Source organism: Anarhichas minor, unplaced genomic scaffold (genome assembly GCF_050575085.1).
Source record: "Anarhichas minor isolate MPS153535 unplaced genomic scaffold, ASM5057508v1 ptg000040l, whole genome shotgun sequence".
Classification (NCBI taxonomy): domain Eukaryota; kingdom Metazoa; phylum Chordata; class Actinopteri; order Perciformes; family Anarhichadidae; genus Anarhichas; species Anarhichas minor.
The window spans coordinates 7,086,943-7,114,552 of NW_027466486.1; the positions used below are offsets into that span (position 1 = coordinate 7,086,943).

General features: G+C 41.7%; 3 protein-coding genes across 4 annotated transcripts; all 3 read right to left on the bottom strand.

The window, feature by feature from the left end:
- Positions 1–3,953: 3,953 nt before the first annotated feature.
- Positions 3,954–5,381, bottom strand: atp5if1b (ATP synthase inhibitory factor subunit 1b). Its single transcript, XM_076108259.1, has 3 exons — positions 5,218–5,381; positions 4,510–4,622; positions 3,954–4,269 (listed from the first exon to the last, which is right to left on the bottom strand). The coding sequence occupies exons 1-3, from the start codon at positions 5,284–5,286 to the stop codon at positions 4,128–4,130; spliced, it is 324 nt and encodes a 107-aa protein (XP_075964374.1). The 5' UTR covers positions 5,287–5,381; the 3' UTR covers positions 3,954–4,127.
- Positions 5,382–6,547: 1,166 nt separating this feature from the next.
- On the bottom strand, positions 6,548–12,870 carry zmpste24 (zinc metallopeptidase, STE24 homolog). The gene is made up of 9 exons (XM_076108671.1): positions 12,444–12,870; positions 11,610–11,756; positions 11,159–11,362; positions 10,562–10,714; positions 10,307–10,448; positions 9,944–10,119; positions 8,400–8,504; positions 8,125–8,268; positions 6,548–7,997 (listed from the first exon to the last, which is right to left on the bottom strand). The coding sequence occupies exons 1-9, from the start codon at positions 12,549–12,551 to the stop codon at positions 7,773–7,775; spliced, it is 1,404 nt and encodes a 467-aa protein (XP_075964786.1). The 5' UTR covers positions 12,552–12,870; the 3' UTR covers positions 6,548–7,772.
- A 2,284-nt stretch (positions 12,871–15,154) lies between these two features.
- Positions 15,155–27,361, bottom strand: rlf (RLF zinc finger). 2 transcript variants are annotated; one of them, XM_076108670.1, is made up of 9 exons: positions 27,138–27,361; positions 24,975–25,129; positions 24,043–24,124; positions 22,748–22,883; positions 22,432–22,634; positions 21,166–21,302; positions 20,837–20,978; positions 17,609–20,311; positions 15,155–17,494 (listed from the first exon to the last, which is right to left on the bottom strand). In XM_076108670.1, exons 1-9 carry the CDS (start codon positions 27,315–27,317, stop codon positions 15,710–15,712), a joined length of 5,523 nt encoding a protein of 1,840 aa, XP_075964785.1. In that variant the 5' UTR covers positions 27,318–27,361; the 3' UTR covers positions 15,155–15,709. The 2 variants fall into 2 exon arrangements, with proteins under 2 accessions (XP_075964785.1, XP_075964784.1); XM_076108669.1 differs by having other exon boundaries at positions 15,155–20,311.
- Positions 27,362–27,610: the final 249 nt, after the last annotated feature.

Genomic DNA, 27,610 nt, shown 5'->3' on the forward strand with positions numbered 1-27,610 from the left:
CATATTTTACCATTACACAATCCAGAAAAACACACAGCAAGTAACACTAGATTTCTATGGCTAGCATGCTTCAGATGTTCTGCTGTTATTAGGTCAAGGCCACATGCTTTGTTCACTGCCAATTTCTCAATGGCATACAACACTTCATCAGGTCTAATAAACACACCACCATCATTAGGAACATCACCAACATTAAATTCATCACTGTTAAAAATATCCCTATAATGTTTACTCCACAGATCTGCAATACTTTCTGAACCAGATGGGCTCATCAATATTGGATAGCAAGGGCATCTTAATGTTATTGGCAACCTTAAATCATATAGACATTATTCTGCTGAAGCTTTTTGGCCATGGAGTTTGCCCTCATGGCCTGCTCATTTCTTTTAATAAAGCGCACAGCATATTTAAATCTAGCATTTGCGTGTTTCTTGTGTTCACTCTCTGGACCATGTCTTGCTTTTCCTGATAAAACCCAGTTTTTAAAAGCTTCTTTATCCTCTATATCAGTGATAGCCAACACGGTGCCCGCGGGCACCCTGTCGCCCGCAGGGACCACGTGAGTCGCCCGCAAGACATGTTCTAAAAATAGCACTAGTCATTATGGAGCTCCATCTAAAATTGTAGTTGCTGTTCTTTTTTAATCAAAAACGCTTGCAGAGAGTTAAGAGAGTTGGGTACCTCTGACTTTCAAATGTTGAAACAGATTAACAGAAATAAAAGTTGCATGTTTAAATATGTATGTGTAGCTATACCATCATTGTTGTGGAAATCATTATTAATAATTATTGTGAGGAATAATTAACTGACATGTGATCAAACAGTCTCTTCACATATATTATTATTATTATTATTAAGGTGATCTGTGCAATTTTGTTATTCAGGAAGTTCGTATCAAATAAGTAGCCCTTCGTCCTACTCGGTACCCTTGAAGTAGCTCTCAGTTTAAAAAAGGTTGGTGACCCCTGTAGTAGAGCATGTCGAAAAGTCAAAAACTATACTGACCGTTTTTGACTTTTTTACGACATGCTGATTTTACTTTTAAAAATAAAGTAACTTAAAAAGTAACTTAAAAAATAAAGTAACTTAAAAAGTAACTTAAATAATAAAGTAACTTAAAAAGTAACTAAAATAATAAAGTAACTTAAAAAGTAACTTAAATAATAAAGTAACTTAAAAAAGTAACTTAAAAAATAAAGTAACTTCAAAAGTAACTTAACAAATAAAGTAACTTAAAAAGTAACTTAAAAAATAAAGTTACTTAAAAAGTAACTTCAATAATAAAGTAACTTAAAAAGTAACTTAAATAATAAAGTAACTTCAAAAGTAACTTAAAAAATAAAGTAACTTAAAAAGTAACTTCAATAATAAAGTAACTTAAAAAGTAACTTAAAAAATTAAGTAACTTCAAAAGTAACTTAAAAAATAAAGTAACTTAAAAAGTAACTTCAATAATAAAGTAACTTAAAAAGTAACTTAAAAAATAAAGTAACTTAAAAAGTAACTTCAAAAATAAAGTAACTTAAAAAATAAAGTAACTTAAAAAGTAACTTAAAAAATAAAGTAACTTAAAAAGTTACTTCAAAAATAAAGTAACTTAAAAAGTTACTTCAAAAATAAAGTAACTTAAAAAGTAACTTCAAAAATAAAGTAACTTAAAAAGTAACTTAACACATTAAAGTAACTTAAAAAGTTACTTCAAAAATAAAGTAACTTAAAAAGCAACTTCAAAAATAAAGTAACTCATTGAAAAAAGTCAAAAACAGTCTCAGTATAGCATGTCGAAAAAAGTCATTCAATCAGGAGCAACTTCATTAGAATTTCACAATCATTTATTACACATTGTACAAATTTGAATAATGCAACGTCTTTGACGATTGGACTCCATCCTGAAGGAAGGCAATCGAGGGCTGATGATGCTGAGGTCAGATAAGGCATAATCCCGCTGGAGTCCAGCCACTGGTCGTGGTGTTGATGAAGGGAGTTGCTGCAGTTATAAACGTCATAGTAGAGCAGAGGTAGCCAACACGGTGCCCGCGGGCACCCTGTCGCCCGCAGGGACCACGTGAGTCGCCCGCAAGACATGTTCTAAAAATAGCACTAGTCATTATGGAGCTCCGTCTAAAATTGTAGTTGCTGTTCTTTTTTAATCAAAAACGCTTGCAGAGAGTTAAGAGAGTTGGGTACCCGGAGGCGCACGGCGGACAGCCAGGACGAGGCTGCTGCACCGCACTAGGTTTTCAGGTTCTGAACGGCGGGCGCATCCCGTTGGTGCCAGACGCGCGCCGCGAGCGCACCCCGTCGTCAGGTCCGTAATTCCTGGGAACAGGCCGCGGGGCAACAACTCAGGGGTGGCGGGGGTAGTAGGCGAGGCAACGCAATCCGACCGAAAAGGCCCAGACTAGAGGTTTGAACGCGGGCGCCCGAAGACGCTCGCGCGCCTCGGAGGGTTGGATCCCCCGCTCGGCTATAGACAAGACTGGTTACTAGTTTCTTCGTTGAGAAAAAGGTACCATTGGAAAAGCTGGTGTCGGTGACTACAGACGGGGCTCCCGCGATGACGGGCCGGCATGCAGGCTTCATTGCGCAATGCAAAGGTGACCCAGACTTCGCAAAATGTCTACATTACCACTGGATCATTCACCAGCAGGCGCTATGTGCAAAAGTAACCGGCTTTGATCATGTGATGATACAAAAATATCAGAGATGTGATACCTCTGACTTTCAAATGTTGAAACAGATTAACAGAAATAAAAGTTGCATGTTTAAATATGTATGTCTAGCTATACCATCATTGTTGTGGAAATCATTATTAATAATTATTGTGAGGAATAATTAACTGACATGTGATCAAACAGTCTCTTCACATATATTATTATTATTATTATTAAGGTGATCTGTGCAATTTTGTTATTCAGGAAGTTCGTATCAAATAAGTAGCCCTTCGTCCTACTCGGTACCCTTGAAGTAGCTCTCAGTTTAAAAAAGGTTGGTGACCCCTGCTCAATATGGAGTTCAGACACATATTCATTCCATCCTGGCCTAAGATTATGCTGTTTAGCCTTTTTTTGTAGAATGATTCACTGCCATTATTTAGACAATTCACAATTGTATCACACATTATGCATAGGTCACTACTGTGGGTTTGGTTTTTAAAGTTAATGTTGCCACACAGAATTGCATCAAGTGGTATATCAATATTACTTAGGCTCTTATCAGTTAGTGAGTTGTAATGTAAATCATCTTCTGTGAGCTTTGACCTACTTTGTTCATGGTTATCATAGCTGGTCAACTCAGGTAGACTCTCAACATTAAATATCATAGTGACATCTATGTGATCTGTTTTAGCCAGCTACTTTTCACTATTCTTAATTTGTGTTTTCAGATTTAAACCTGGACCTTTGGTGAAACGGGTTGTTAATGCTTGCCAATATTGGGCTAAAATAAATACTTGTATGGGCTTTTGCTGAATTGAGGAAACGACTTTCCTTGTCTTGGGTCATGTATTTATAGACCATGCACACTGGAGTTATACTTCCGTGTGATTTATCCAGTGTATGTGACCGCTGAGCTTCAAGGACAGATTACTACTCCAGGGGCCTCACTGGCCCCATATTCACTGTGCAAGTTAGTTTGTAGTTATTTGATTAAATTGACATTTGGTTTGCGGTATGCTCCACTAAAGCAGAATATTAACTGAAATGAAACACAATCACATATTCACAAAATGCACCAGAGCACTAAAAGATAGAGCTATCAATGCCATTTACAAATGTATTTATACATCACACAAGGAAATAAGTTGTTGCCATGTGAAGCATTAAAATATTTAGTTTTCTTCACTTTGGTGTTTTGCATGCAACATACATCACACTGTTCCACCGACTACCAAAAAAGGGAAACGGCTTGAAGAAGTTGTACAACTTGATTCACAGCATGCCATGGAAACAATAATCAGTCTATGAACGGTTTTAATTGAATTGAACTCTCAAGCATTTACAGAACAATTACCCATAAATTCATGACCGTCCTGGTGACACAGTGCATGCAGCAATCGGAGTAAATAACGGTGTCTGGCTGTAGGTGAGCACACTGGAACTTTTCTTCCCCCCCCCAGAGGGTTTCACTCAGTCGTCGTGCTTCAACTTCCTGATCTTTCCCTTGTGGCGGTCGATCTCGCGTTGCATACGTTCAATCTCCTTCTTGTGGTGGTCGATTTCCTCCTGGTGATGCTGCTTCAATGCAGCCAGCTGCTCCTGCTCCTTACGCCTGGTGTGCAGATGGACGGATTAAGTGGTGGGTGACAACAGAGGAGCAAAAGGATAAAGAGTGAGAAAAGAGAGGGAGGGAACAGAGAATGGACAAAGAGACACAAACAGAGAGAAATCAGGTCAGTAAGAGATGCTCTTAATAAACAGACCCTTATACGGTTGTGGTCAATGATCAATAAAAAGATAGCAGAGCTATTTTAATCCGCATTTTGTTGCCGTAAAGGAAAGAAATGCATACTTAAAGTACATCTCCTCCTCAGCCGCCTGCTTCTTCCCCATGGCTCCACCTGCCTCTCTGATGGAGCCTCCACCGCCACCACCTTTTCCTGCACCTTTACCCAGCTCACCCAGCTGAAACAGGGCAGGGAGAAGTTTAGTACATGAACAAATGCTCTGTAGAGATCATTTTAAGAGACAGTATAGCTTCAAATGACACAATTACAAAGTTGATTTCTTCCGTGGGGTTTGTTAACAAGACTTGCCTGTGTGATATTAAGGCAGAGGCAGTTGGACCATGTGAAAATGACCCTATTCTAAAAGGTCAGTAGTGCAACAGGATTCTTTGTTTACTAATAATAGAGGCACTAGGAACAGACCAGAAACTGTTTGTGTAACAATGCAAAAACATCAGAGGACAAAAACAAATAACAGAACTGGATTCCTTTCCAAATAAGGTAGTTTGACACAGTTACTGGTGTTATATTTAGACAAAACTTGCTATGATCTAAAATAATCATTTGTAATTGAGGCCATTGTTGTAAATCGGTCCCTGAACTGCATTGCTACAAAAGTCTTCTGACCTACAATCATGTGACCAACAGTTGTTTCCCTACATGTCAGGCAAGCTTTCAATTAGCTGAGATTATTAGGCTAATTTATTTAAAACGCTTCTCACACAGCAGTAGCCTACGACGCTCAAATGATGTGTTTCCAGGTCGTGTTTTACCTGGTCGGACGACATTCTCAGCTGTGAGGTGACAAAACTCCTGATGTTAGGCCTCAAAAACCTCGCCATGTTTAATACTAACGTGTGAAAACACTTCTGACAGTTATTTTTCAACGGATCGTGTCCTTGTCCTCAAAATACGCCACAGGACGGCGCCATTATTAGCCAGACAGGGGGCGGGGCGACACCAGCAATAGGTTGGTCTAAGAGGAAATCGAGAGAAGCAACAATTCATATTTTACCATACATACACCACGTAACCAAATACATTTTAATATGAGTAACAAGTCATTTAATATAGTGTAAGGGAAAACACGCTGTCCCTTTTTCGAAATGGTATGGTCTCAAAAGTGGGCAGCGTGTTTCCGGAAGTCCGCACTGATGACATCACGTTGATTTGGCGTTTCATTTTTTTTTCATTACCTTGTAGATTTGACCAAATATTACCATAAACATATCTAAAATGTTCCTGTTTTCTTAAAGCAATCAATATATTAAAACCACTGAACTACTGAATCGTCTGTTTATTTGAATGAATGTCTCTCATCTATAGTTTTATGGATACTTTTTTTTTAATTTTCAACAATAAATTCTTATTTTTGTCTACATTACGATACTAATAACTGTCACGGACTTTGATTTTACTTCTTCATTATGTTCATTATTTTTCCAGGCTTTTTTTTTTTTTTTACGTTATTTGTTATAATTACATTTTCAAATAAAGTTGTGGGGACAAAAGAAAAACACTGAAAGAAAAAGAAAAACCTTGGATTTTGAAAAAATGATGTCTTAACTTGTAATTAGTTAAATATGAAAAAGCTACAATGAATTCAGGAAAAATAATTTCAGTTCACAGGCCTAAAGGTAGATGAGCCTTAAGTAGCACAAATAGTGCATTCATTTAAAAGTATATGCCATATCACATGATTATTGACATTAAACTAAAATTCATCATTTAGTGAGAGACTCAGGATGCCTGTGTTCTGCTGAACGACTCAGAAGGTCTTTCGTTCCAACAGTTCGATTTTTTAATGAACACCTTTAGATGTGGTTTTTAGACTGAACATCTTTCTGTCAATCATGTTTCATATGGCATTTTCTCATGTTTTTTGTCTGTTGTGCACTGTGTCTATTGTTGTCTATGAGTTTTTGGTGGCAAATTCGTTTAATAAAGTTTTCTGATCTAATCTAATCAAGGTGTAGGCCTATTACTGAAAATGGTCTTGGTAAGAGCTAAATGATGTAGCAATGCTCGGTCATGTTGAGATACACAAGATTACTTTTTCTTTTTATAACAATTTAAAAAAGAAAACCATGAAACAATCAGGAATGCTTTGAAGGATTTTATTCAATGCAGTAAAGAGAGTATGCAGTCCCCTCCCTGAACAAACCAAACACTGGCTTATGTGGTGAAAGGAACCTCGCGGACCCCCTTCCCCCCCCCCAAAGTCCCCTTAAAGACTTTGCTTGCCAGGCAACTCCGGCCCAAAACCAAGAGAAGAAACTAAAACACAGCATCAACTTAAAATTTCAAACCACATTCAACAGTTTTCACAATTCACATCGTACTCCATTACTCTAACTCATTTAAGTTACATATGTACAGGTATGGTTGGAACCTTATCGGCAAACATATGCTTTAGAAAAAATAAAACAATTTCCCCGCAGTGCGTGTAAAAAATGATGTCTAAGCTAAACTCAAATGAAATATTCTGCACTGCTCTGTTCATAATGCGTCCATCATCTGAACAAAAACAGATAATCAGAGGCACTCACATTTGTCTCACTAAGCATCTACATAATTCCTTTGCAAAATTGAGAATTTGCGTCGATGACTAGATTAACGTTTTTACTCTTGAGCTTGCCCGGAGATGCTTTTAAAGAAGCAACGGCTGCACTTGAGAGACAAATCCAATTCTGGCCTGTGTATTTGCAAAAAGCATCGTCTCGAGTATGTTTGTAGTTTTCATGTCTGTTTGTTTTTCAAATCCACAATAAATAAAATCTCAGAATTCTGTAGGATTAACCACTTTATAAGCTTAAAAATAAACTGATGACTTTAACAGTTGGATGTCATGAACACATCACAACAGAAACACATAATTCTGCAAGTTAAATTTCAGGTTTTAGACTTTTTTTGTATTCTAAAAACGAAATGTAAACAAATGATACAGAAATAGAATAATTTCAGAAACTAAACCTTCAGGTCAATCTGCAAAATGTGACCTGTGCTCAAACAATAGCTTTTTGCTAAACGCACATTGCCCAGCTGTATTGCTCTCAGCATGTGCAGACTTAAGTTCAGGCTTAAGATATATTTTTAGGCTGGCTTGTGCTGATATGTTTTGGTTTTGTTTAAAACACAGTTTCAAAAGGGAACAAAACAGAAATTAGGGCAAGTAGAGAAATGACTAAAACAAGATTGGGTGGGGCGGGTTCGGGTGGGGCGAGCGGGCAGATGGTTAGAAAAAGGCCAGGGTGCATCACAGGGCCAGGAGCGGTCTGCGGAGGCCCTTTGGAGGAGGCAGCAGTCGGCCCTCCCCCTTCCAGCCCCGTCAGTCCTGCTTGATGCTGCCCAGTGCTCTGAGGCGCTCCAGCAGGGGAGGGTGGGAATAGTGCCACATGGAGAACAACCAGTCAGCCACGGGGAAGCCCAGGTTGTCCTTGTTGAGCTTGATGAGGGCAGAGCAGAGCTCGGAGGCTTTGCCCATGCCGCGTGCAAAAGCATCTGCCTGGAACTCGAACCTGCGACTCAGGACTGTCAGACAGAAGGACAGGAGCTGCGAAGAAAGATTATATAAAAATCTAAATTCGCAAGGACCTCTTTTGTGAAACAATATATATATATATATAAAACTCAACAGCTCAGAAATGGACGGAAACAATGTAGATAAATGCCACACTCACCTCATTGTACGGGGAGAAGATGAACTGGAAGATAATCATCAAGCCTATTAATGTGGGTTGGCTGTCATTGAAGCCAAAAGCTACAAACAGCTCCTTGCGTCCAATCAGAACAGCAAACAGGGAGAAGCACAAGAAGGAATTCATCTGCAGAAACAACAGAGTCAGCAGATGTTATTTGCATATCAACTGACGTCTAAAATGTCTGCATTTGATCATATGTAATCAGGCCAACTTGTAATGTTGGTGCCAAAAGAAATATGAAGAAAATGAATCACCTGACTGATGACGATATTCTTGACCATGTGGCCGAGTTTCCAGTGGCCGAGCTCATGACCCAGGACAGCAAGGATCTCAGAGTTGTTGCATCCTTGTTTCTTGTTCTGTAAAAGTAAATGTTAGGGAACAACTGTTCAATTACACAGACAGACATGACAATCATATGACTGCCAGGTCCCTACAACATGCAGATTGAACATTAATAGCTATATGTGCTGTTGACTCAGCGTTAATAGTAAATGTAGTCGATTGAGACAATAAATTCCTCAGTGTGCACTTCATTGAGAGAGAAAGCAGAGTTTGCAACTGCAAAATGTGCTGGCCTCTCCACCTCTGGGTAGATGCTCTAGATCAGTGGTCCCCAACCACCGGGCCGCCGACCGGTACCGGGCCGTGGATCATTTGGTACCGGGCCGCACAGAAAGAATAAATATTATATTATTTCCGTTTTATTGATTATCAGAGTCTGAAAGAAGTTTTATTTTGAAAAATGACCGGATTCTCTCGCAATTTCATCCGCCTGTTCCTCTTGACACATGTCAAGACGCTTGTCTCGGTCACGTGATACGTTACCTCAAAAATGAAACCCGCAAACTAGCGAAAATGAGTAAATTACTTTTGGAGAGCTTCTTTGCAAAGGGGAAAGGGCCACTAAGGAGACAGAAGAAGAGCCGACAACTTCCAAGAAAATGAAAGCTTCATTTAACAGACAATATCAGGACTCTAATTAAATATCAGGAGTAATTCTGACGCGCCAAACCCGCTCTGCAGAATATGTGGCGATAGAGGAAGATCAGCTGCTGGAGATTGTAAATGATGGTGGCCTTAAAAGTATGTTTGAGACAACAACTCTGCTGGTGTTTTGGATTAAAATCAAGGCTGAATATCCTGAGATCGCCACTAAAGCACTGAAAACCCTGCTTCCATTTCCAACATCCTCTTTGTGAAGCGGGATGTTCTGCAGTGATGGCAATCAAAACAAAATGACGGAGTAGACTGGACATAAGGAACACACTTCTGGTGTCATTGTCTCCCATTACCCCAAGATGGGACCGTCTCGTTGCAGAGAAACGAGCTCAGGGCTCCAACTGAATCAGCGTTATTGTGAGTTGTATTTATTTATGCATTTTATATTTGTTTTCATGCCGATCGTATCATTTCATTTCGTCGTGTTTTTCCTCCACACCTTGAAGGCCGGTCCGTGAAAATATTGCCTTACATGAAACCGGTCCGTGGTGCAAAAAAGGTTGGGGACCTCTGCTCAAAAACAGAACTTCCAAACCTGTTGTAAGTTCCATTGAGGGCATAAAGTTAAAAAAAAAAATAGAACTTCCTTGCTCTCTTTGCTTGCATTGCATGACATGGCAAATATTGGATGGAGAAGTTCAAAGAGTCGATGCATGTCAATTAGTTTGGGTGCTGTTTTACAAAAATACCAACGAAAACCAACAATTCCTAAAAACCCTTTCCGTGGCATGTACAGAGCCCTGGTTCGTAAGAGGGCAATAAGAAGTGTTCTGAATAAAGTTCATGGATATGTAACCTTGGGCGTGGCTTTGGATTCGTTGGACGTGTCCTCTCTCTCCTGCTGCTCAGGGTGTGGCTCTCCAGACTTGTTAAGCGGCGAGTAGTCTTCCAGCAGAGTGTCAAACAGTACAATGCGTTTGTTCTTGAAGAACCCATAGAAGTATGCATTGCTGTGTGACGAACGCTTAGAACCTGGATATAGATTAAAAAAAACATTCAGGACAATTTAAGAGCGGTTCATCTACAATCATCCTGTAGAAATATTCATCTGAAAAACAAAACATATTTATAATGTGATAATGACAAGTTCTCAAAGAAGAACATGAAACTTTGATGATTTAACAGGTATGTAGCTCGAGATGAAGTTGTCTTACTTTACCTTCAACTACATAGACCTTAGTGAGGGGGAAGCTGATACTCTTGGACATGGACTCAATGTCCGCCTTCAGCTCTCCTTCTGGCAAAGGAGCGAACTTGTCAAACAGGGGAGCAATATAGTCCGCGTAGATTGTGACAAGCACCTGAGAACACAGGAGGAGAGGATTGAGGAGTTTTTAGTACCAAACAACCAGCCAAAGTGCAATTACAGAGCGAGTCCGTTATCACAGAAGAACACTAGTTGAACCCCACTAACCAGAGAAACAGCCAGGGTGAAGAGCCAGGCATAGATGAAGAAGTAGTCTCCACCAATCTTGATGATGTAGAGGAGCAGCGAGGTGACGGGCAGCAGGATACACTGGGTCACAATGAACTTCTTTACAGCATCCTTAAAGAAGAACCCCAACGTCTGAGAGGAGCACAAGACATTCATATTAAAAAGGAAAAAGGTGGAGAGTAGAAAAAGATGTGTGCCTGACTGACTGTAAAAAGTTTTTAGTTTAGTTCCCTGAGAAAGCTGCTTGAATTGATATCAGTTACAATCACTTATAATGGTGAGAAGCTTTCACAGTTAAAAATAATGAGGTCCTGTAGCATTATTTCATCTTTGCTCTCCATCTGCATGCTTTTTATGTTTCCACTATTCATTGTTTTGCCTAATTACAGCTAAAACACAACTTCCATTGCAGCGTTGGACTTCATAAGATGATAGTGTGACACATCTCAAATACATGTTGGTTACGATACATTATAGCTGATGAAACCAAGATGATCGCAGCTGCTGCTCTTCTTCCTGAGAAAGGAAACGACAAACATTTAACAACCACATGTCAGGCCTACAGAGTCAGTGTACCTGCTGGTTAAAGCCATGCTTCTCCTCGATGACGAACGTGTTGTACACACTCCATGGAAGTCCGGTAAAGGCACTGAACAGGGTGGCAAGCGTCAGAAACAGGAGCGACTGGGTGATCTCGTACTCTGAACCAAATCCTACGCGAGTCATCACAGAACCAGCAACGTCCCACAGAAATGGGATTCCACCCAGGAGCAGGATCAACTGAAACATGTTGAGAACAGCATAAGCCCATTACATATCAAACAAGGGGCATTAACATAAATAATGAAAATTGGTGACATAAACAATCTGAGTAATCTGTCCCATTCGATGTCCATTTGAAGTGACATAAGTGACGCACAAATGTGTTGAGACTCACAGCTAACATATATTAAACACATCCTCAGTAACCGACTGTGACAGTACAAGTCAAGCAATCGATAGCTTTCTATTTAAATGGTTGTATTACCGTCCCCTCAGTCTCAGAATAGAGTCCAGACCAGAAGCTGAAGTTGCTTTTATCCAGCTGATACAGACGCGACTTCTCAAATGTTTCAGAATCCATGATCTTCCAGAGTTCCTGTGGCACACTTGTTGTCGATCTGTATGTCCTCCTCTGTGAAGGGGGAAGAGATCAGCACCAACGTTACACATCAGTGTATTTATACGGTTGGCTCAAGATTTATGGGACATCGTGAGGAAAAATATTGTAAAATGACCTCAACGAATATCCAACCTTCTTCTTAATCTTTCTTCATTTTATGGGTTAATATATTGTTGAATTCATTACCATCCAATATTACTTTGCAAAATACACGAAATTAAGCAAATTGCAAATAATTATTGCTTTTTTTTTTTCATTTAAAATGACTTCAAACTGCACTTTTGATTCAGCCTGCCACAATATCATGTTTCTTGGGGAAATACACTTAAATCAGGAAACCACTGCAAATATGCCATTTTATTGTGTCTTCACCAAACTTGGCAAAGAAGAGACTTCAATTACATCATTCAGAACGTGTAGGGTTTCAACGTGTATTGTAGTAGAAACATAAATGTCTGACAACATCTGTCTACAGGACAACACGGATTTAATATAAAAGAGGTGAAATATTACCAAAGAGAACTGTGTGCAGAGGAAATGTTATTATTCATTGTCATAGAGAAATAACATAGCAAAAAACTGCTGATCATTGGTGAACTGACAACGTGTAAGTTTATCTTGTACAGTCACAGTATATTTACACAGGCTCGTGCACAGGCTAGCAACAAAGCAGGAACTTTGAGAGTGATGCTGTCTTACCTGTCTGTAAGAAAGGTAAGCCTCCCATAGATACACCGTCCACGAAAATCCCAAAACAGCATAAAATATCTGCTTCTCCACCGGCAGGTCCAGTATATGTTCAACCATCTTTGCTCTGTTTTTGCTCTATGTTGTTGGAGCAGGGCTGACTAGCTCGCAGGCTAACGATGAGGTTAACGTCACCTAGCCTGACTGCTAGTTTTAGGCTAGCAGCTATTTAGCTTCCACTCTACACACAAACAAACAGACAACTTTAAAGTTGAATAAAGGGAACACCGTTTCCACGTTACATCGACAGATACCGACTCAAAGTGCAAACTACGACATCCATACATCCAGTTTCCATTCCTAAATTCAGGCTTTTACAGCTATCATTCCATTCATGCGAGATGCGACTCTGACGGCGAGGTGCGTCAACAAATTCTGCCCCTGTGGAAACGCCTACTACAGCTTTAGTTCCGCCACTCATTTATTGTCGTTACACATTTGTAAGTAGTGTTAATACGAACTCATATGAGCAGATAGTCAAAATACATTTTTGTTTGATACATGGACTTTTATTTTCGGTGTTAACCAAAACGTTAAAAGACGTTATCCAGAGTCTTGTCGAATAACTTAAACAAGAGAAGTGTAAACGACAGTGGTGGGCCGTCAGGGCCAGCAAGGCCTTCTCTGCTGGCCTAAACAGAATCACAGTTATAACTATTTTATAATTTAATATTTTTTCTTAAATACACTCCATGTATTATAATTTATAAAAATATTTTTCCCATTATCTTATTTTCTCATTGCACAGCTCCTGTCTTCCTCAGTTGCTCTGCTTCCAGTGCAGCTTGTTTTAAGTAGAGCTTTTATCCTTTCAGATTTCACCTCTGTGTCTCTAGGTAAGAAGAGAGGCCCGAGGCCTTCAGACTCACAAGTGAATCCCTTTGCAGTTTAAGTGAATGGGGACGATATTGTTGATTGTCATAGTCTTCAACCAATCAGATCTTTAGTTTGACATGTTGGGCATATTCTTTGACGTGTCAGAGCCTTCTAGCTGGCCTACAAGTACTTCAGCATTAAAGGGCAGCTCAGTTTTAAGGTGCAGCACTGCAGTAAGGTGCAGCGTGTGCTGTGATTGGTCAGTGGGCGAGCACGTGACTATTTTGAAACAAAACTTAAAGCCACCAGAGGCTTAGTCGGAGTAGTAAAAGTTCAAATTGAAAGATATGGAAGAAATTACATTTTTTTTGTATTTTGCTTGGTGTAGATTATTATTTTTTTAACACTCAATGGCTAAAGGAGGAGAAATGGATTTGTGAGTTGGGATTTAACTCTGTCAACAAAGGAGGATGGAGTTTGTCTTTAAATGAACAGCATTTGGTAAGTCAACTGCGTTTGTTTTTTTACATCTAATATCTGAATGGCCCTCGAGTGTATAGCAGAATGCGTGCTCCGCTGCTTTGTTGTCATATGAATATATGCGACTAGTTCTTGTGAGTTTGTTGTCATTGTGTTAATTATATAGATTTGGACGATATGCATTGTCCGTTAATTACGAAGCATACCGTCATGCGCGGAGTTATTGTTTGTTAAGCTAGTTTAGCGTAGCCTCCCAGAAGGGCGGTGCCTCAGCTGTCTTGTTTTGGTTTTTTTTGTTCCGGGTTCAGAGGTCACAAAGCCCGTTGTCTCCTACGTGACTTCAGTCCACCGAAAACATATTTCCCACAATTTAAGCTTCTGCATTTTCCAAATGCACTAGTATTATTCAAACGTATTGTTCGGTTGGTAAGCCTCGTACCGAACTGTTCAATACGAATACGTGTATTGTTACACCCCCTAGAAATAAATAACTGTAGCTGTGGCGCCATCATAAGGTTATTAGGTGGTGTTTCAGCTGCAGGACAGCACTGAAGGCCCAGGTATAAAATGCACGGCCCGCCACTGGTAAACGATTAGGTCTAGTCGCAATCCACTTATAAATTTCAGTTGCTAAACTTCTCTTGGGACTGAGCCACCAAACAAACATATGGCTGGTGTTTTGAGAGCAAGTGTGGCAGAAGTCGTTCACTGTTCAAGGCCTCGATCGTTTCGAGAAAAAAAAAAAAATCCATGTTGAAGGTCAGTGAAGGCTATTATTACCGCCCCTAGAAAACAATCAATGCAAAAGACCAAAAAAATAACCTGCAAGGAGCCTGACCTTAACTGAAAGGTTAATATATGTGTTGGTATCTTATCAGAAACACTGCAGATGATGTGAAATCAATCTCCCACTGTGTACAATATTGCACTGCATGGCTCCAATGTTATATTACATTACAGTCATTTAGCAGACGCTTTTATCCAAAGCGACTTACAATTCAGAGTCTATCACATTTCTACACCGTAGGCACAGCTACGGGAGCAATTTTGGGGTTAAGTGTCTTGCTCAAGGACACATCGACATGCGACTAGCGGAGCCGGGGTTCGAACTGCCGACCCTCTGATTGAAAGACGGCCCTGCTATCCACTTGGCCACAATCGCCCATTATATGTAAAACATTAATTCCACAGAGATACTCTCCTCTGATAATAGCACCTCATTGTGTACCATTAATAGTAAATACTATATTCCAGGCAGTGGAATAACACACACATGATATTAAATTAATTTAAGTGTATTTTAGCAAACAGCTCTTACAATGCCATTCCAGAGACTTTGTATATAAAAAAACAAGTCACTTACACAATTCAGAAACTAAAAGGGCTTTATATTCGTTTCCACATTTATTTATTTAGAAAGTTATAGATACATGTCAACATCTGTCCACTGCATCCCAACACTCATTTCATATAAACTGAAGTGGAAAACAACCAAACATATTCCTCACTATTTCTTTAGTAAGGATATGATTTTTTTTTTTTTAAGTCACATTTTTACACAACTGAGAAGGCCTTGCAATACGCTACTGACCATTTCTAACGATCTGAAAATCTGTACATTGTCTTGGGTAACTACAGTATATACACTTGTGATCATAATGAGTGAACATAACAGGTGTTATCTGAACGCTCTCATTTAACAGACGTCTAAAAAAACAATCCACTTGGATTCAATGTGCACTGTTTAAGCTTGTTTGTATCTTAATGCTAATAACATTTCTATAATTATTCAGTTTGGCAACAAAAAAACAAAAAAAAAAAACAGCCAATACTAATATTTTGGGAGAAAGAAAAATACTGGTACAGATTGTGAAAATACAGAGTCATTTGACATAGCTATGTTAAAAAGGTGCTCAGTTAAACTAACTTCCAAGAAGCAGTTTGCTGCTGTTGGTGTCTGATGGGAAGAGGTCAGGCAGGGTGGTGCTGCACACCGGCCTCCCCAGGACCACCACAGGTCTGAGGTACTGAAGCTGCTTAATAGCCAGGTCCCCACACCCAGCCAGGGCTTTGTCCAAGATGGACTTCAAGTTTAGGATTGATGTGAAGTCTCCCGTCATAGCGTGGGGCTTCAGCAGTGGGGAATGAGTGCGCCTGCTGCGGGTGTGAGAGATTCCCAGCTGGTTGTTCTCCTTAACGGAACAACCGCGTCTGGAAGAGTCTCGCCGTTTCCCCGACACGGCGTTTTTGTCTTTCGGGGTCGTCTCTTGTATGAACCTCAGGAACGAGGACTCGAAGCCAGTCGGCTTGTAGGCGGCGGTGTCGAAAGGGCTCGGAGAAGGGCTACGAGAATGAGTGTCTTTCAAGTTCGCAGGCGGTTCGGACAATTCGTTTTTCCGTTTTAACGGCTGCCGAACAGGAGGTGGGGGCAACGGAGGCGGACCGTTCAACATTTTACCGCCGTCCTTGGTGCTCGACACGTCCTGGAAGCCCTCCTCGGCAGTGAAGCGCAGTGAGCACGGTGGAGAGAGGTCAACGGTGAGGGGACGAAGAAGAGGTTTGATTTTATCCAGGCTTAATCTCTCCTCCGCTTTCTGACTGTTCTGCGGCGCTGCAGCCGTGTCTTCAGGGTGCCCACCGGTGCTCGGCTCGCCGTAGAGCACCTCATCCGCACCAACAAGGACTCCGTTTCTCTCAACGAGTGGTGGCTCCTCCTCTTCCTCCTCTGGGAACCCCAGTGGATCGTGATTAGCCTCCTCCTGTAGGTCTGCCTTGATGGAGTGTAAGCTCACGGGTGCTGGCAGCCCCCCTGTGTTTTCTGGCTCCGCCTGATACTCCATCTTGCGAACTCCATTGGGGGAACACGCTCCCGTGACCGTTGGTCTGGCCGACTTCCTCTGAATCAATTCCTCCAGCTGCTCGGCGTTAAAAACCAGCTCATCTCCGTTCCTAGAAAGATATTCCCGCCGCATGCGGTGAACGCTCAGGTAGTGACGCTCCAAGCTCTTCAAGTACGTGACGACAGAATCGCAGTCCTGAACCATGCATGGGTAGGCCACGCGCATGCAGCGATCTTGGCACATCTGCAGTGCTTCTTCATGAGACCTGAAGACATAACGGATGTGACTACTTCTTCTCTCTCCCTTTTTTGCTCCCGACACCTCACCGTTCTCCTCCACAGCCACCGCCTCCTCGCCCATTTCCTCTGACTGGGGGGTCACTTCGGGCGTTGGACTCGATCCCTCTGCCTGCATGGCGGCTGAACCGGGTTCTTCTTTCGGAGGACTCTGTGGTGCGACGATGAGCTTCTTTTGGCATCCAGTTATTGACTTTTTGTGAGTGCTCTGCAGACGTACCACCAGTGAATCGTAGTACTCGCAGTGACTATAAAGTGTATGTTTCTTAAGTGCATCATTGTGGCTGAACACGCTTGTACATCCTTCAAAGTTGCACCTTATTAGCTCCGGTGGCGGCGAGTGTGTCTCCCGAGTGTGACGCACTAGGCTGCTTTTCAGGTGGTAGGAAGCGTTGCAGTTGGCAAAGTGACACTTATACTGCGGCTGAGGTTCATCGGAGTTCGGGAGAGGCCTCTTCTTGGCGGGCTCTTTTCGGACTTCTGGACCGGGGTGCGCATCAAAGTCCTTTTCCAACAAGAGCTGAGAGCGATTGTAATGATGGATCAGCTGTAGGTGGCGTACCAGGCCTCCCTGGGTGGAAAAAGCAGCGTCACAGTTTTTTGCTACACAATGAAAGGGTTTACTGAATTTATCCAATATATAGCAGAGATTACTTTTGGCTACCACACGCCTCGTAGTTCTGACCTGTTGTGTGCTCGTATCCTCACTCTTTCCCTTCTGCTCGGTGTCCTCTTTCCCTTCTGCTTCGTCCTCTCCTTCCTCCTCAGACGGACAATGATTGTCAAGGTTTTGTCCATTTGCGGTTGAGTTTTTTTTCTCTGGTTGGCGTTGCAACTTGGGGATCTCTTTCTTCCATACTTTCAGACCGTGGTTCGCCAGGTGCTGAGATGTATGATTTTTAGATGCACAGCTGATTTTGTTCACCAAATTCACACTCAGTTTATGCATCTGAATATAGTGAGCCCTCAACACATGTTTTTCTCTGTGACCCTTGGAACAAAGGTGGCACACGTAAGGCTTAAAAGACGTAGTTTTCAAAGAAGTCATCGTTCTGGCCTCCTCTACACTGCGGCCATGTCGGGTGTTATAGTGTCGCTGCAAGCTGTAACTCTGAGCCGTCCTGAAGCCGCAATCTTCACAGACATAAGGCTTAAATGTGGGCATTGATTCAACGCCGTCTTCTTCATCATCCGATGTCGCTTGTTCAATTTTGACTTTGACCGTCTCCTCAGGAGGGGGCTTCTTCTGAATCAACACAACCGGAGGCTTTGCCATGATGGCCTGATGAAGAGATATTTGGGATGCGGTGGACTCTGGGTTGGACTGCTCGCTTTTCACACTGTGAGGCGATGAAGAATTCAGGTCCAGTTTACCGAGCCCAACAAGGATCTCACTCAGAGCATCGTTTTCAGTTTGAAGGCCTAAAGAGTTTGTTCCATTATTGTCGGGATGAGTGGCGTCTTTGCTTTCTTTGGCAGCCTCCATGGGTTCTAACTCCTCTTTTCCCTTCTCCTTACTGCCCGGCTCAGTTTCAGTCTTTATCCCTCTGGACTTGGAGCCCCGCTCTTTGTCATGCTTGTGCTCTCTGTTCTCCAGTTTAAGGTGTTCTGGGTGGGCACATTTAAGATGTCTCTGGACATCTCTGGCTCTGGAGAAAGTCATGCCACACTTCTCAAAACCACAGGTGAACTTACTTCCATCAAAACACACCGCAACTAAGGTCATCGTGGCTTTGGGCTCCTTGCTGTCAGCTTCTTGCAAAGATGAGGCACAACTTTCTGCAGAAGCACTTTGGTCTTCTCCATTCTCAGTCTCTTCTGCATCGACGGACTTGTTAGGGCGGATTGTTGCTTCAGTAACCATCTTGTGAAGTTTCCGCTTCGCCTTCCTCTGAGCCTCAAAGTCTTCTTCGGAGAAGGTGATGTTGTGCGTGGATAAATGCGTCACGAATTCTTTTTTGGATAAATAGTATTTACTACATTCGGCGCTAGAGCAGGTAAACGCTGCGTCTCTGAAATGCTGGGCTTCGTGGTGATAAATCTGTCCCAGGTCGGAGCACGTGACATAACAGTCTTTGAGGCCACACTGGTAGTTCAGGTGGTAGCCGTGGACCTGTTTGTGTGTGACAAGTTCATTGGAAGTCCTAAACTGAGCGCCGCAGCTCATAACCGCACATGTGTAAGGCCGATCGCCGTAGTGAACTCTTCGATGTTTGCGGTGATGGTATGCGGAGAGAAAATGGCGTCGACAAAAAACACACTTCTCCCGCTGGTCCCTCACCTGATGAAAATATTTCACATCGTCGTCGCCGTTGTGCTCCGACTTTAAATGTACATACAGGTACTTGGAATGTTTAAAAGTCCGAGTGCACCCGGTTCCTGGACACGGGTACTCGTCCCGGTTCTGCACACTGAAGTGTTGGTCGATGTATTCGAATGTCACATGCTCGTCATTGTCCACGTTCTTCTCCTTCACCGTTTTGGCTTGTTGCACGATGTGTTGCAGCACTTCTGGATCATGTGTGGATTTGTAATACTGCATTAAGGAAGGGTCAACGGTGATCTCACCTGGTTCTATATCATCGTCCTCGTCCGGCCGCCTCTGCCCGTCCTCTTTCTTTATGTTGTTTTGGTTACGGTGCGTTTCACTCTGCACATGGTCTCTCAGATGAGGAACGAGATCCTTTCTGCGCCTGAACTTTTCCAAACACAGCGGGCAGGGGTGGCTGTTGTCCTCTGCGTGTCTTTTGGAGTGGCGAATGATTTGGGCGTCAGTGACCGACCTCTTACAAATCTGACAGCAGAACCTGTGTTTCTTTGTCTCTGATTGGCCGGGGATTTCTGCCGAGTCAGAAGATTGCTTATTATCAAGCTGCTCATGACCATCAACACTTCCATTTATCCTCATTTCATGCTCAGATTCTACTTTCACCGTGACTCCCCGTGGCTCATGTTGTCTAACCTTCTCTTTTTGGTCTACCACCTCCTCTTCTTCTTCTTCTTCCCCCTCGGACTCCGGCATCACCCCCAGAAGGGAGATGCAGTGACACTTGAGAGTTTTCCAGTCCCAGAATTCCGGGTCAAAATGCCAGTATGCTTTCAGAGCGAGTAGCAGCTCGCAGCGTAGCGAGTTGGGAATGACCTCGCTTTCCTGGTCGTACTTTTGGTCGGGGCGTAAGTAAAGCTCCCGAAGGGACCCGAAGACGTCCTGGCTGGGGCCGAGCAGGAACTCTGTGAGCAGGCAGGCACGCAATACTTCAAGGTCCACTGGAAGTAGGCAGGACACCGTCTTACAGACGGAGATCCTGGATTCTGAGTCATCCTGCTTTGGAAGTTGAAGGGCTTTGACACAAAGTTCTACTGATGCAGGTACCCCCATCGCCTCCGTCTGAAAATAAAGGGATATATTGTTAGAATTAGTCCCTTTAAATTATCATTGGGTATCCTTTTTATTTTAAATCACACACCGTTTAACATTCATCACATTCTGCAAAAAATAATCAGCACATTCTGTGCGGACCGTCGCTCTATATGCAGGTTCACAGCTTTAAAACGCAGATAATCTATTGTGAAGACAGGACGTTTTCAGCCTCCCTTTCCACCTTTTTATGTCTCCCTCATCATTATCCCCAAACAAGCATCAAACAGCAAAGACTCGAATGTGTGAAAATTGTGTGACATTTTCTAAAATAGTTCGCAGACTGATATCTTGACATCTTCAGATGTGGTGGAAACACAAACAGGAAGTGCTTGATAAGAAAGCTTTTAGTTCCTGTGGTCTCATCTTGCGCTAGAGACAATTCTGACTGAACTGACCTGGACAGCCTGGTGGAAACGCGGCCTGACTGGTTCAAAGGGAACCTCATATAACCAAAGCACCGAGTCAAATAGACAGCATGGCTGTTGGGCTCACCTCTGTCTGAATGACGCGGACCAAGCAAAGCAAATGGTGGACGGTTTTGGCAATGGCACCTAGCTGAAGGCATCGTTCCAGGAGAGACATCGATGAGGGGTCGATCCTCTTCTGAAGCTTACTCCACAACAGAGTCAACTCCCTTTGGGTGGAAAAAAGAAGAAAATAAAGTTATTTTCAAATGTTCTTTTTCTTAAAACTATACCCACACCTGACCGACTCTCTGATGACGACAACAATAACAAAAGAAACAACGTATTAGTTCAGACACCTTTCATTTGACCGTAGCCATAAATACATAATGGACTTTTCATGCAGTCACTACTCACCAGGAGCAGTAAAGGCTCTGCTGCTGGAGCTGCTGTGTCAGGAAGGTTGTGCACAAGATGAAGGCGGTGTTCTCCTCCCCCTCCGTCTCCAAAGCACACGTGATCTCCAGCACATCCTTACAGTCAAGTCTGGATATCTGTTCACGGAGGAAACACAATGCTGACAGCTTAGAAAACAACAGGAAAGACAACACACCCAAAATACAGATGACAGCAGCGCAATTCTCCGTTATTCAAGATTCTTCATAATGTGAAGTAGAAAAGACAATATTTAAGCTTTTATATTTAGATATGTATTTAACTCAATGTATTTAACTGTATTTATAATTCAATATATTGGTCCATTATATGCTTTAAAAGTAAGGAAAGGTTAGAATACGGTGTTGACGTGTGATCCTTTAACAGCTCTGAAAGCACAATCATTTAAAACTGGACAAACAAGGTTTTTAACTGATAGCATACCGAGAGATGTGGGGAAGTGGAGACAGACGTTAGTACAGAGGCGAGACCACACCATGAGTCAAACGAGGACTTATAGTGCGAGTATAAGGACAAGTATCTCTGGTTTAAACTAATAACTCCATAAAAACTGCACAGATCGGTGCCTTATGATGAGAAAAGCAGTGGCGATGCTGTGCCTCAGTCTACAGACCTCTTAAGCCTTTTTAACAGAAACCTCCATTTGCATGGGAATTGGGGGCTCTATTTTTGGAGACTGTGCATTGTATAAATAGACACCTTTTTAATAGTTATCTTTAAAAGATTTGACTCGCAAATATGTCCACATTTGAATAAAATCAATGTTATATTACCAGTACTTCAATTGCTTAAGTATATTTTTGCTGCTGTAACAAACTAATGTCCCCTTGCGGGATGAATAAAGTATCTATTCATCTATCTAGGGAGAGAATTACAGTCCCTGTGGGTGTGCGTGTGTGTGTGTGTCTCTGTCTTCTGACAATAGATGCTGCTTCATCTGGACTCCGACAGACTCTGACAGCCTAATGAAACCCCTCAACACATCCTGCCAGAACCATGTGTCTCTTCGTGCATGTTGAGCAGAAGACATTTAAACCATTTAACCGTCACTAACTGTTTAGACCTCTCATGCGATCTAGATCAAAAAAAATGTAGCGAGTAGCTTTCACAGCCAACTCAGTGTGTGGATCCATTTCTCTTCGTTTGCTGTGAGAGCATCACGCCTATAACTGAAGGTCTAGTGCAAGTATTCCTCTCCCTGTTCACAAACACAAAGTGTTGGAATACCTCCATGATGGCCTCTTCATTGGGCAGCAGGTGACAAAGCAGGGAGACAAATGTTTGACGAAACGTAGCTTGGTTGGAGATGACGCTGCATTCGGTGCACGCTTTGGCCAGCACCACTGCCTTGGCCACTTCACCCATCTTCTCCAGGTGCTTCACCCGCATCTCCATGAAGCCCTCGCCCTCCAAGCTGATGTATGCATCCACTGGCGACAGAATGCAAAGAAGATCCGATTAGCAGACGACCATGACACGGACAATAAGCGCTAAAAAGGTAAAGCAGTCATGTCCAAATGAAACGAGTTAACTATGTTCCAACCTTCTTCGAGGTTGGTGGGCTGGCCGGTGAGGAGAGATGTAAGGACAGGGTTGCTCCACGCTCCTCCCTCTCCTGTGATCTGGAGTAAAGCTTGGAGGTCTGTGCTTCCATACTGAAGCAAGGTATCATGGGCAATCTGCAGTGGACACACAATCAATGTTAGAGCTAAACACGACTATTTGTTTAGCTCCTTCTAGGAAATTAGACAAATAATCCTAATACATTTAGCCATATTTTGCAAGCCCTGAGTTTCTCTGCGTCTCTTACAGAGACAGTTTTACTTCCTCATTGATTGCGTCCGTGCACGTATCAAAGGTTCACTGTATGTCACAATCAAAATCCTGTTTCAATAGTTTGTTACTCGGGACTATCTGAAGCTACCGCTTTTATGTGTTGTCAGCCATTTCTTTGAAGGTTTTTTTTGTCATCACATTCAAGTATTACACAGCATCAAGTCACTCTCAGCTGAGACTAACATCTCTGCATGTTCTTTTTGAGAGTGGACGTTGTTTGTTTATATAAACATAAAACGCTGTGACTCTGTGCACACAGACATCTGTCAGTTGACGTCAGCAGTCACTGTCGGAACATAAATACTATATTATTTGAGATTATATGTTAATATTTCTGAGTGAGCAGGATTGTAGTGCAGCTGCAGAATGTAGTTGTAAAGTGAGTTTTATTTAAATAGGCCGTGTGAAGTCTGAATGTGTATTAACAGGATTTCGTTAACTGTTTAAATTTACTACATTTGAAGCTGAAATAAAGCCACTAAATGCCGTTGAGCCAAGATCCAAATAGATGCTGACAAAAATGCAACATCTTCTTATTTGAAATTACATCAAACTATGTAGTTCTTGTGGATAATATACCAATATTAGCACTGTGCTTTATTTCTTACAGCGACCCAGAAGGGCACAACCTAACAGCAAAAAACAGTACATTTTCAAAACCTATATTAATTAGATTAATGTCCGTGTGGCAATGAGTTCACATGGCTCTTCATAGTATGTCACAGTTATGTGCAGGAAGAATGTCTTCATATATAACTGTCTACCAAGGATAAGTTAGATGTTATAAACACTGGTGGTTTAGACTCAACAGAGAGGAAACAGAAATGAAACACCGCAATCTGCACCAGCTCGGGGCAGTTTTCCTCAGCCTGCTATCAGAAGGCTTTTGATAACACCTGCTGAGGCACGAACAGGCTTTTTTTTCTTTGAAACACATTATTTTTCCTCGAGGAAAAGTCTGCAACTCATCGGCAGACAGTGTTTTGACATAAGTTCTTCTACCTGAACAGAGTGGTGGAACTGAACCCAGGCTTCATACGGGATTTCAATCTCAGGCACTGACAGCAGCAGTTCAAAACAGCTCCTTCAAGAAATGACAACAAGATTACAGTCATTTCTATTCATCATCATTCTGGACAGTTTTATTCCTAACCCATGAAAAAAGAAAAAGTGCATCTATGAAGTCTGGACATATTAATCTGATACTACTTAAATGTCTGGTGGTACAACAAAGTGTCCTCTAGCTCTGTATCAACATTTCAGAAGAGTCAACTTCACATATCCAAACATTAAATATGTCAAAAAGGATTGTTTGAAAAAGGAATGAACAGTGGTGACATGTTGTTTAGGTTGCATCACATATACTTTTCACAGCTGTCAGCAGTAGTTAAATTTAACCATTACAAGGCAACTATTAAAAGATCCTTCATGTAAGACTTTGTATTCAGATTAAAACAATAAAACAACCAACATTCCTCACACCAAAACATCTGCATATGTTAGGAGGGTGATGGTAGCAGTAGTGTGGGCTCAGCGATGAACCAATAGACATTATGAACATCTGGACGACCTTATCGGTAAATAATCATTTGCAGCATGAACCCTTCAATGTACAACAAGAATCACATCTAACCAAAAGTAAAAATCCATCACTGTCAGTCTGTGCATGTGAAGAACAGAACCATCTATTATCCAATGTACAGATAAGTGAAATGTTCAAAGCAAATGAATACTACATTAGGTAAACTAATGATTGTAGGCTGGTGTTGCCAGGCTATTAAAGACAATCTTTTATCCTTAAATCCAGATGGTGAACAATTAAAAGGCGCCACAACACAAACTGCTAAGTATGCACATAAGATAAACAATACTCGCTATAATTAATATGCTTTTTTTTTAAAATTTTTTTATTGGATCCATTGTTCAGTACTCACAAAGCTAGTCTCTTCAAAACGAGGGCCACTCTGTCCGACTCTGCGGTGAGGTGAGATCGGGCCGCAGCGAAACAGTTTATGGACAGACAGTAGACCTCCAGAAGAGGCAGACCATGCTCCATGGAGTTCCTGCTCCCAGCATAGTGCATCAGTGCCTACAAAACAAACAACAATGTCACAAAATGTAAACGATAAAGAAAAACAGTTATGGTAAAAGTAAAACGCAGTGAGATCAGGTGAGCGAGACATCTGTCCAGATAAACAGGGCTTCTCCACCTGAGGGAGAAAGCAGTCTGCAGCTGATTGATCCCAGCTGGCACTCAGTCTGGTGTGAGAAGCTGCTGATTGGCCTGAGGGGACTCGACTGTACAGCATGTGACACACCTGCACCTTCAATAGTGAGCCAACATGCACTAAGAATACTCACGTATACGAACACAAAATTAAAAATCTGTTACAGATCACAATAAATAGTACAGGACAGAAAATGTTCTCTTATTGACACTTTACCTTTAACAAGGAGCACGATGCTGTTTGTAGTAAATATTGTCTCAACTGTCCCCAAACGCAGAAGAGTCCACATACGTGTCTCCTGTTCGTAGCCTGCTGCATCACATTAAATCATCATCACTATCAATGTCCCAGGAGTCCTGTTTTCCAGACAGCAGAACCCTCGCTGGTTGCTGCTCGTGTCCACAGAGGCACTACATGAACTCCCTTCAGTCTAAATATATGGTGCCCTCTCAAAGGGAGCCAGGAATAAGGCCTCAACCCTGGAGACCCGAGTCAGTGTGCTAATTACATCCAGACTACTTCCGACTTCAGCAGAAAATGAATACAACACAAACTGTGTTTAATATAAACAACAAAAAACACATTTATCCAAGTTAGTAAGTTACTAAACAATAAGATGTGTCTATTTAAATAGTTATTGCTGTAGAGATTCCTTTCCAGCATGACTCCAGTATATGACTGTACAGTGTAAATGACACTATTTGATATTTATTTGTTTATATCACTGCCAGATATAAATCTAAGCTGCTGTACGTACTGAATAAACAGTGTGCAAGCATATACTGTACATATCCTACTATGTCATTCATATAAAGCAACATTAGTCATTCAATATATATTATTTCTGTGTATGTACAATGAGAGCAAAATAACCAATCCACTTGTTGTGTTAGTATATCTCCACTTCAGCAACAACACACTGTCCAGGAAATTACAAAGTGAGAGTTATCTCAGTAGAGATCAATACCTCTTTCAATAAGTGCATATTTATGCAGAAAGTATCAGTTTAGGCAAACGTAATATCCTTTAAACAACAGCCACCATCCTAACACAACTACCACAGTGAGCTGGCTCATGAAGAACTATTATGTCCTGTCAACTTTGGCTGGTGACCAAGTTCTATTGAAAGACAAGTACGTCGCCTTCAGCAGTGGGAATGAAAGAGCTTTGTTTAATAAATCAGGTAAGGGTACCAGAGGAGGTGGAAATCAAGGTACTTCCCCCATTTTCAATGGGAATTTGTTTTGACGCTACTCATGATGTTATGTTAAAGAATAAGAAAGTCTCCATTGTTATCAAGAGAAGAATCACGTCAGATCCACAACATTAACACTATAACATTTGACACGATGACTAAAGCTAGAGAATGCAAATGATTTGGTAACAACTTCTGAAAATGACCGAAATACCCTTTTGAGCGTTTGCATAACGTTACGCCGCAACTAGCGAGTAAATTTGGATAAACACGCCGCCCCGCCCCACACACATGCGATCATGCATGATGTACATGCAACTATGTCATGTGTAAACAAGCATCTGTCAGGTTTATGACAGTGTGTTTTGAAATAAGACGAAGCTACGCGAGTTAACGTAATTTCACTTAGCTTACCGTAGTAACTTAAATCATATTACTCATCTGACAATGTAACGCTGCATTATCATTAGCCCAATGCTATTGAGTTATAGTGTTGAGGCGTGCTATTACACGCATACGTGAGTATGAATAAAAACACACAGTGCAATAGCTCCACGGTTGTAGACCAACCCTAAACGTCGCAGATTAGCTGCGATAAAAACACAACCCCGGGTGAGCTAACGCTAAGCTAACGTGAAGCTAACGGTAGCTTTGGTGCTGCTTGTATACATTACCTGACAGAAGTTGTCGCAGTACTCCGTGGAAGACGCCACGGATATCTCCTGTTGCCTGAGCACGTCTTCAAAGGCTCTCAGTGTGGCCAGCAGAGTTTCCATTGCAACCAGAGTGTCGTCGGCCGTGTCCAGGGCCCGGTCGCTCCATTCGTGCTCCGGTTCGACATTACTCTCCGCCATCTTCGCTCTCCGCCACGGCGCGTATGCAGTGCAGTCTGACGCCGCCTTCAAGTGCCGTCGGAATATTTTATGTGTGTCAATTGAACTTCGCTCAAACATAATGGGGAAAGGGGGCGACTTGTATAACTGGTTGTGTTGAGTTTATTTGGTATTATTTGTTGTTTAGTAAACATTTGTTTCTCATTTAACGCAACCCATGGTCCGTAAACAACCATATACACTTCTGTTACATATATATTTCTAACCATAACAACACCTACATTGGAAAAATAACAAAGAAAGAAACTTAAACT

Coding starts and splice junctions, on each gene's coding strand:
- atp5if1b (XM_076108259.1), bottom strand. CDS start 5,286: ATGGCGAGGTTTTTGAGGCCTAACATCAGGAGTTTTGTCACCTCACAG. Junction 4,623..5,217: donor TGAGAATGTCGTCCGACCAG/GTAAAACACGAC, acceptor GCCCTGTTTCAG/CTGGGTGAGCTGGGTAAAGG. Junction 4,270..4,509: donor GAGGAGGAGATGTACTTTAA/GTATGCATTTCT, acceptor TCTGCACACCAG/GCGTAAGGAGCAGGAGCAGC.
- zmpste24 (XM_076108671.1), bottom strand. CDS start 12,551: ATGGTTGAACATATACTGGACCTGCCGGTGGAGAAGCAGATATTTTAT. Junction 11,363..11,609: donor ATTCTGAGACTGAGGGGACG/GTAATACAACCA, acceptor AACATGTTTCAG/TTGATCCTGCTCCTGGGTGG. Junction 10,715..11,158: donor AGCATGGCTTTAACCAGCAG/GTACACTGACTC, acceptor TGCTCCTCTCAG/ACGTTGGGGTTCTTCTTTAA.
- rlf (XM_076108669.1), bottom strand. CDS start 27,317: ATGGCGGAGAGTAATGTCGAACCGGAGCACGAATGGAGCGACCGGGCC. Junction 25,130..27,137: donor ACTGCGACAACTTCTGTCAG/GTAATGTATACA, acceptor TTTGTTTTGTAG/GCACTGATGCACTATGCTGG. Junction 20,979..21,165: donor CAGAGCCTTTACTGCTCCTG/GTGAGTAGTGAC, acceptor TTCCACCCAAAG/GGAGTTGACTCTGTTGTGGA.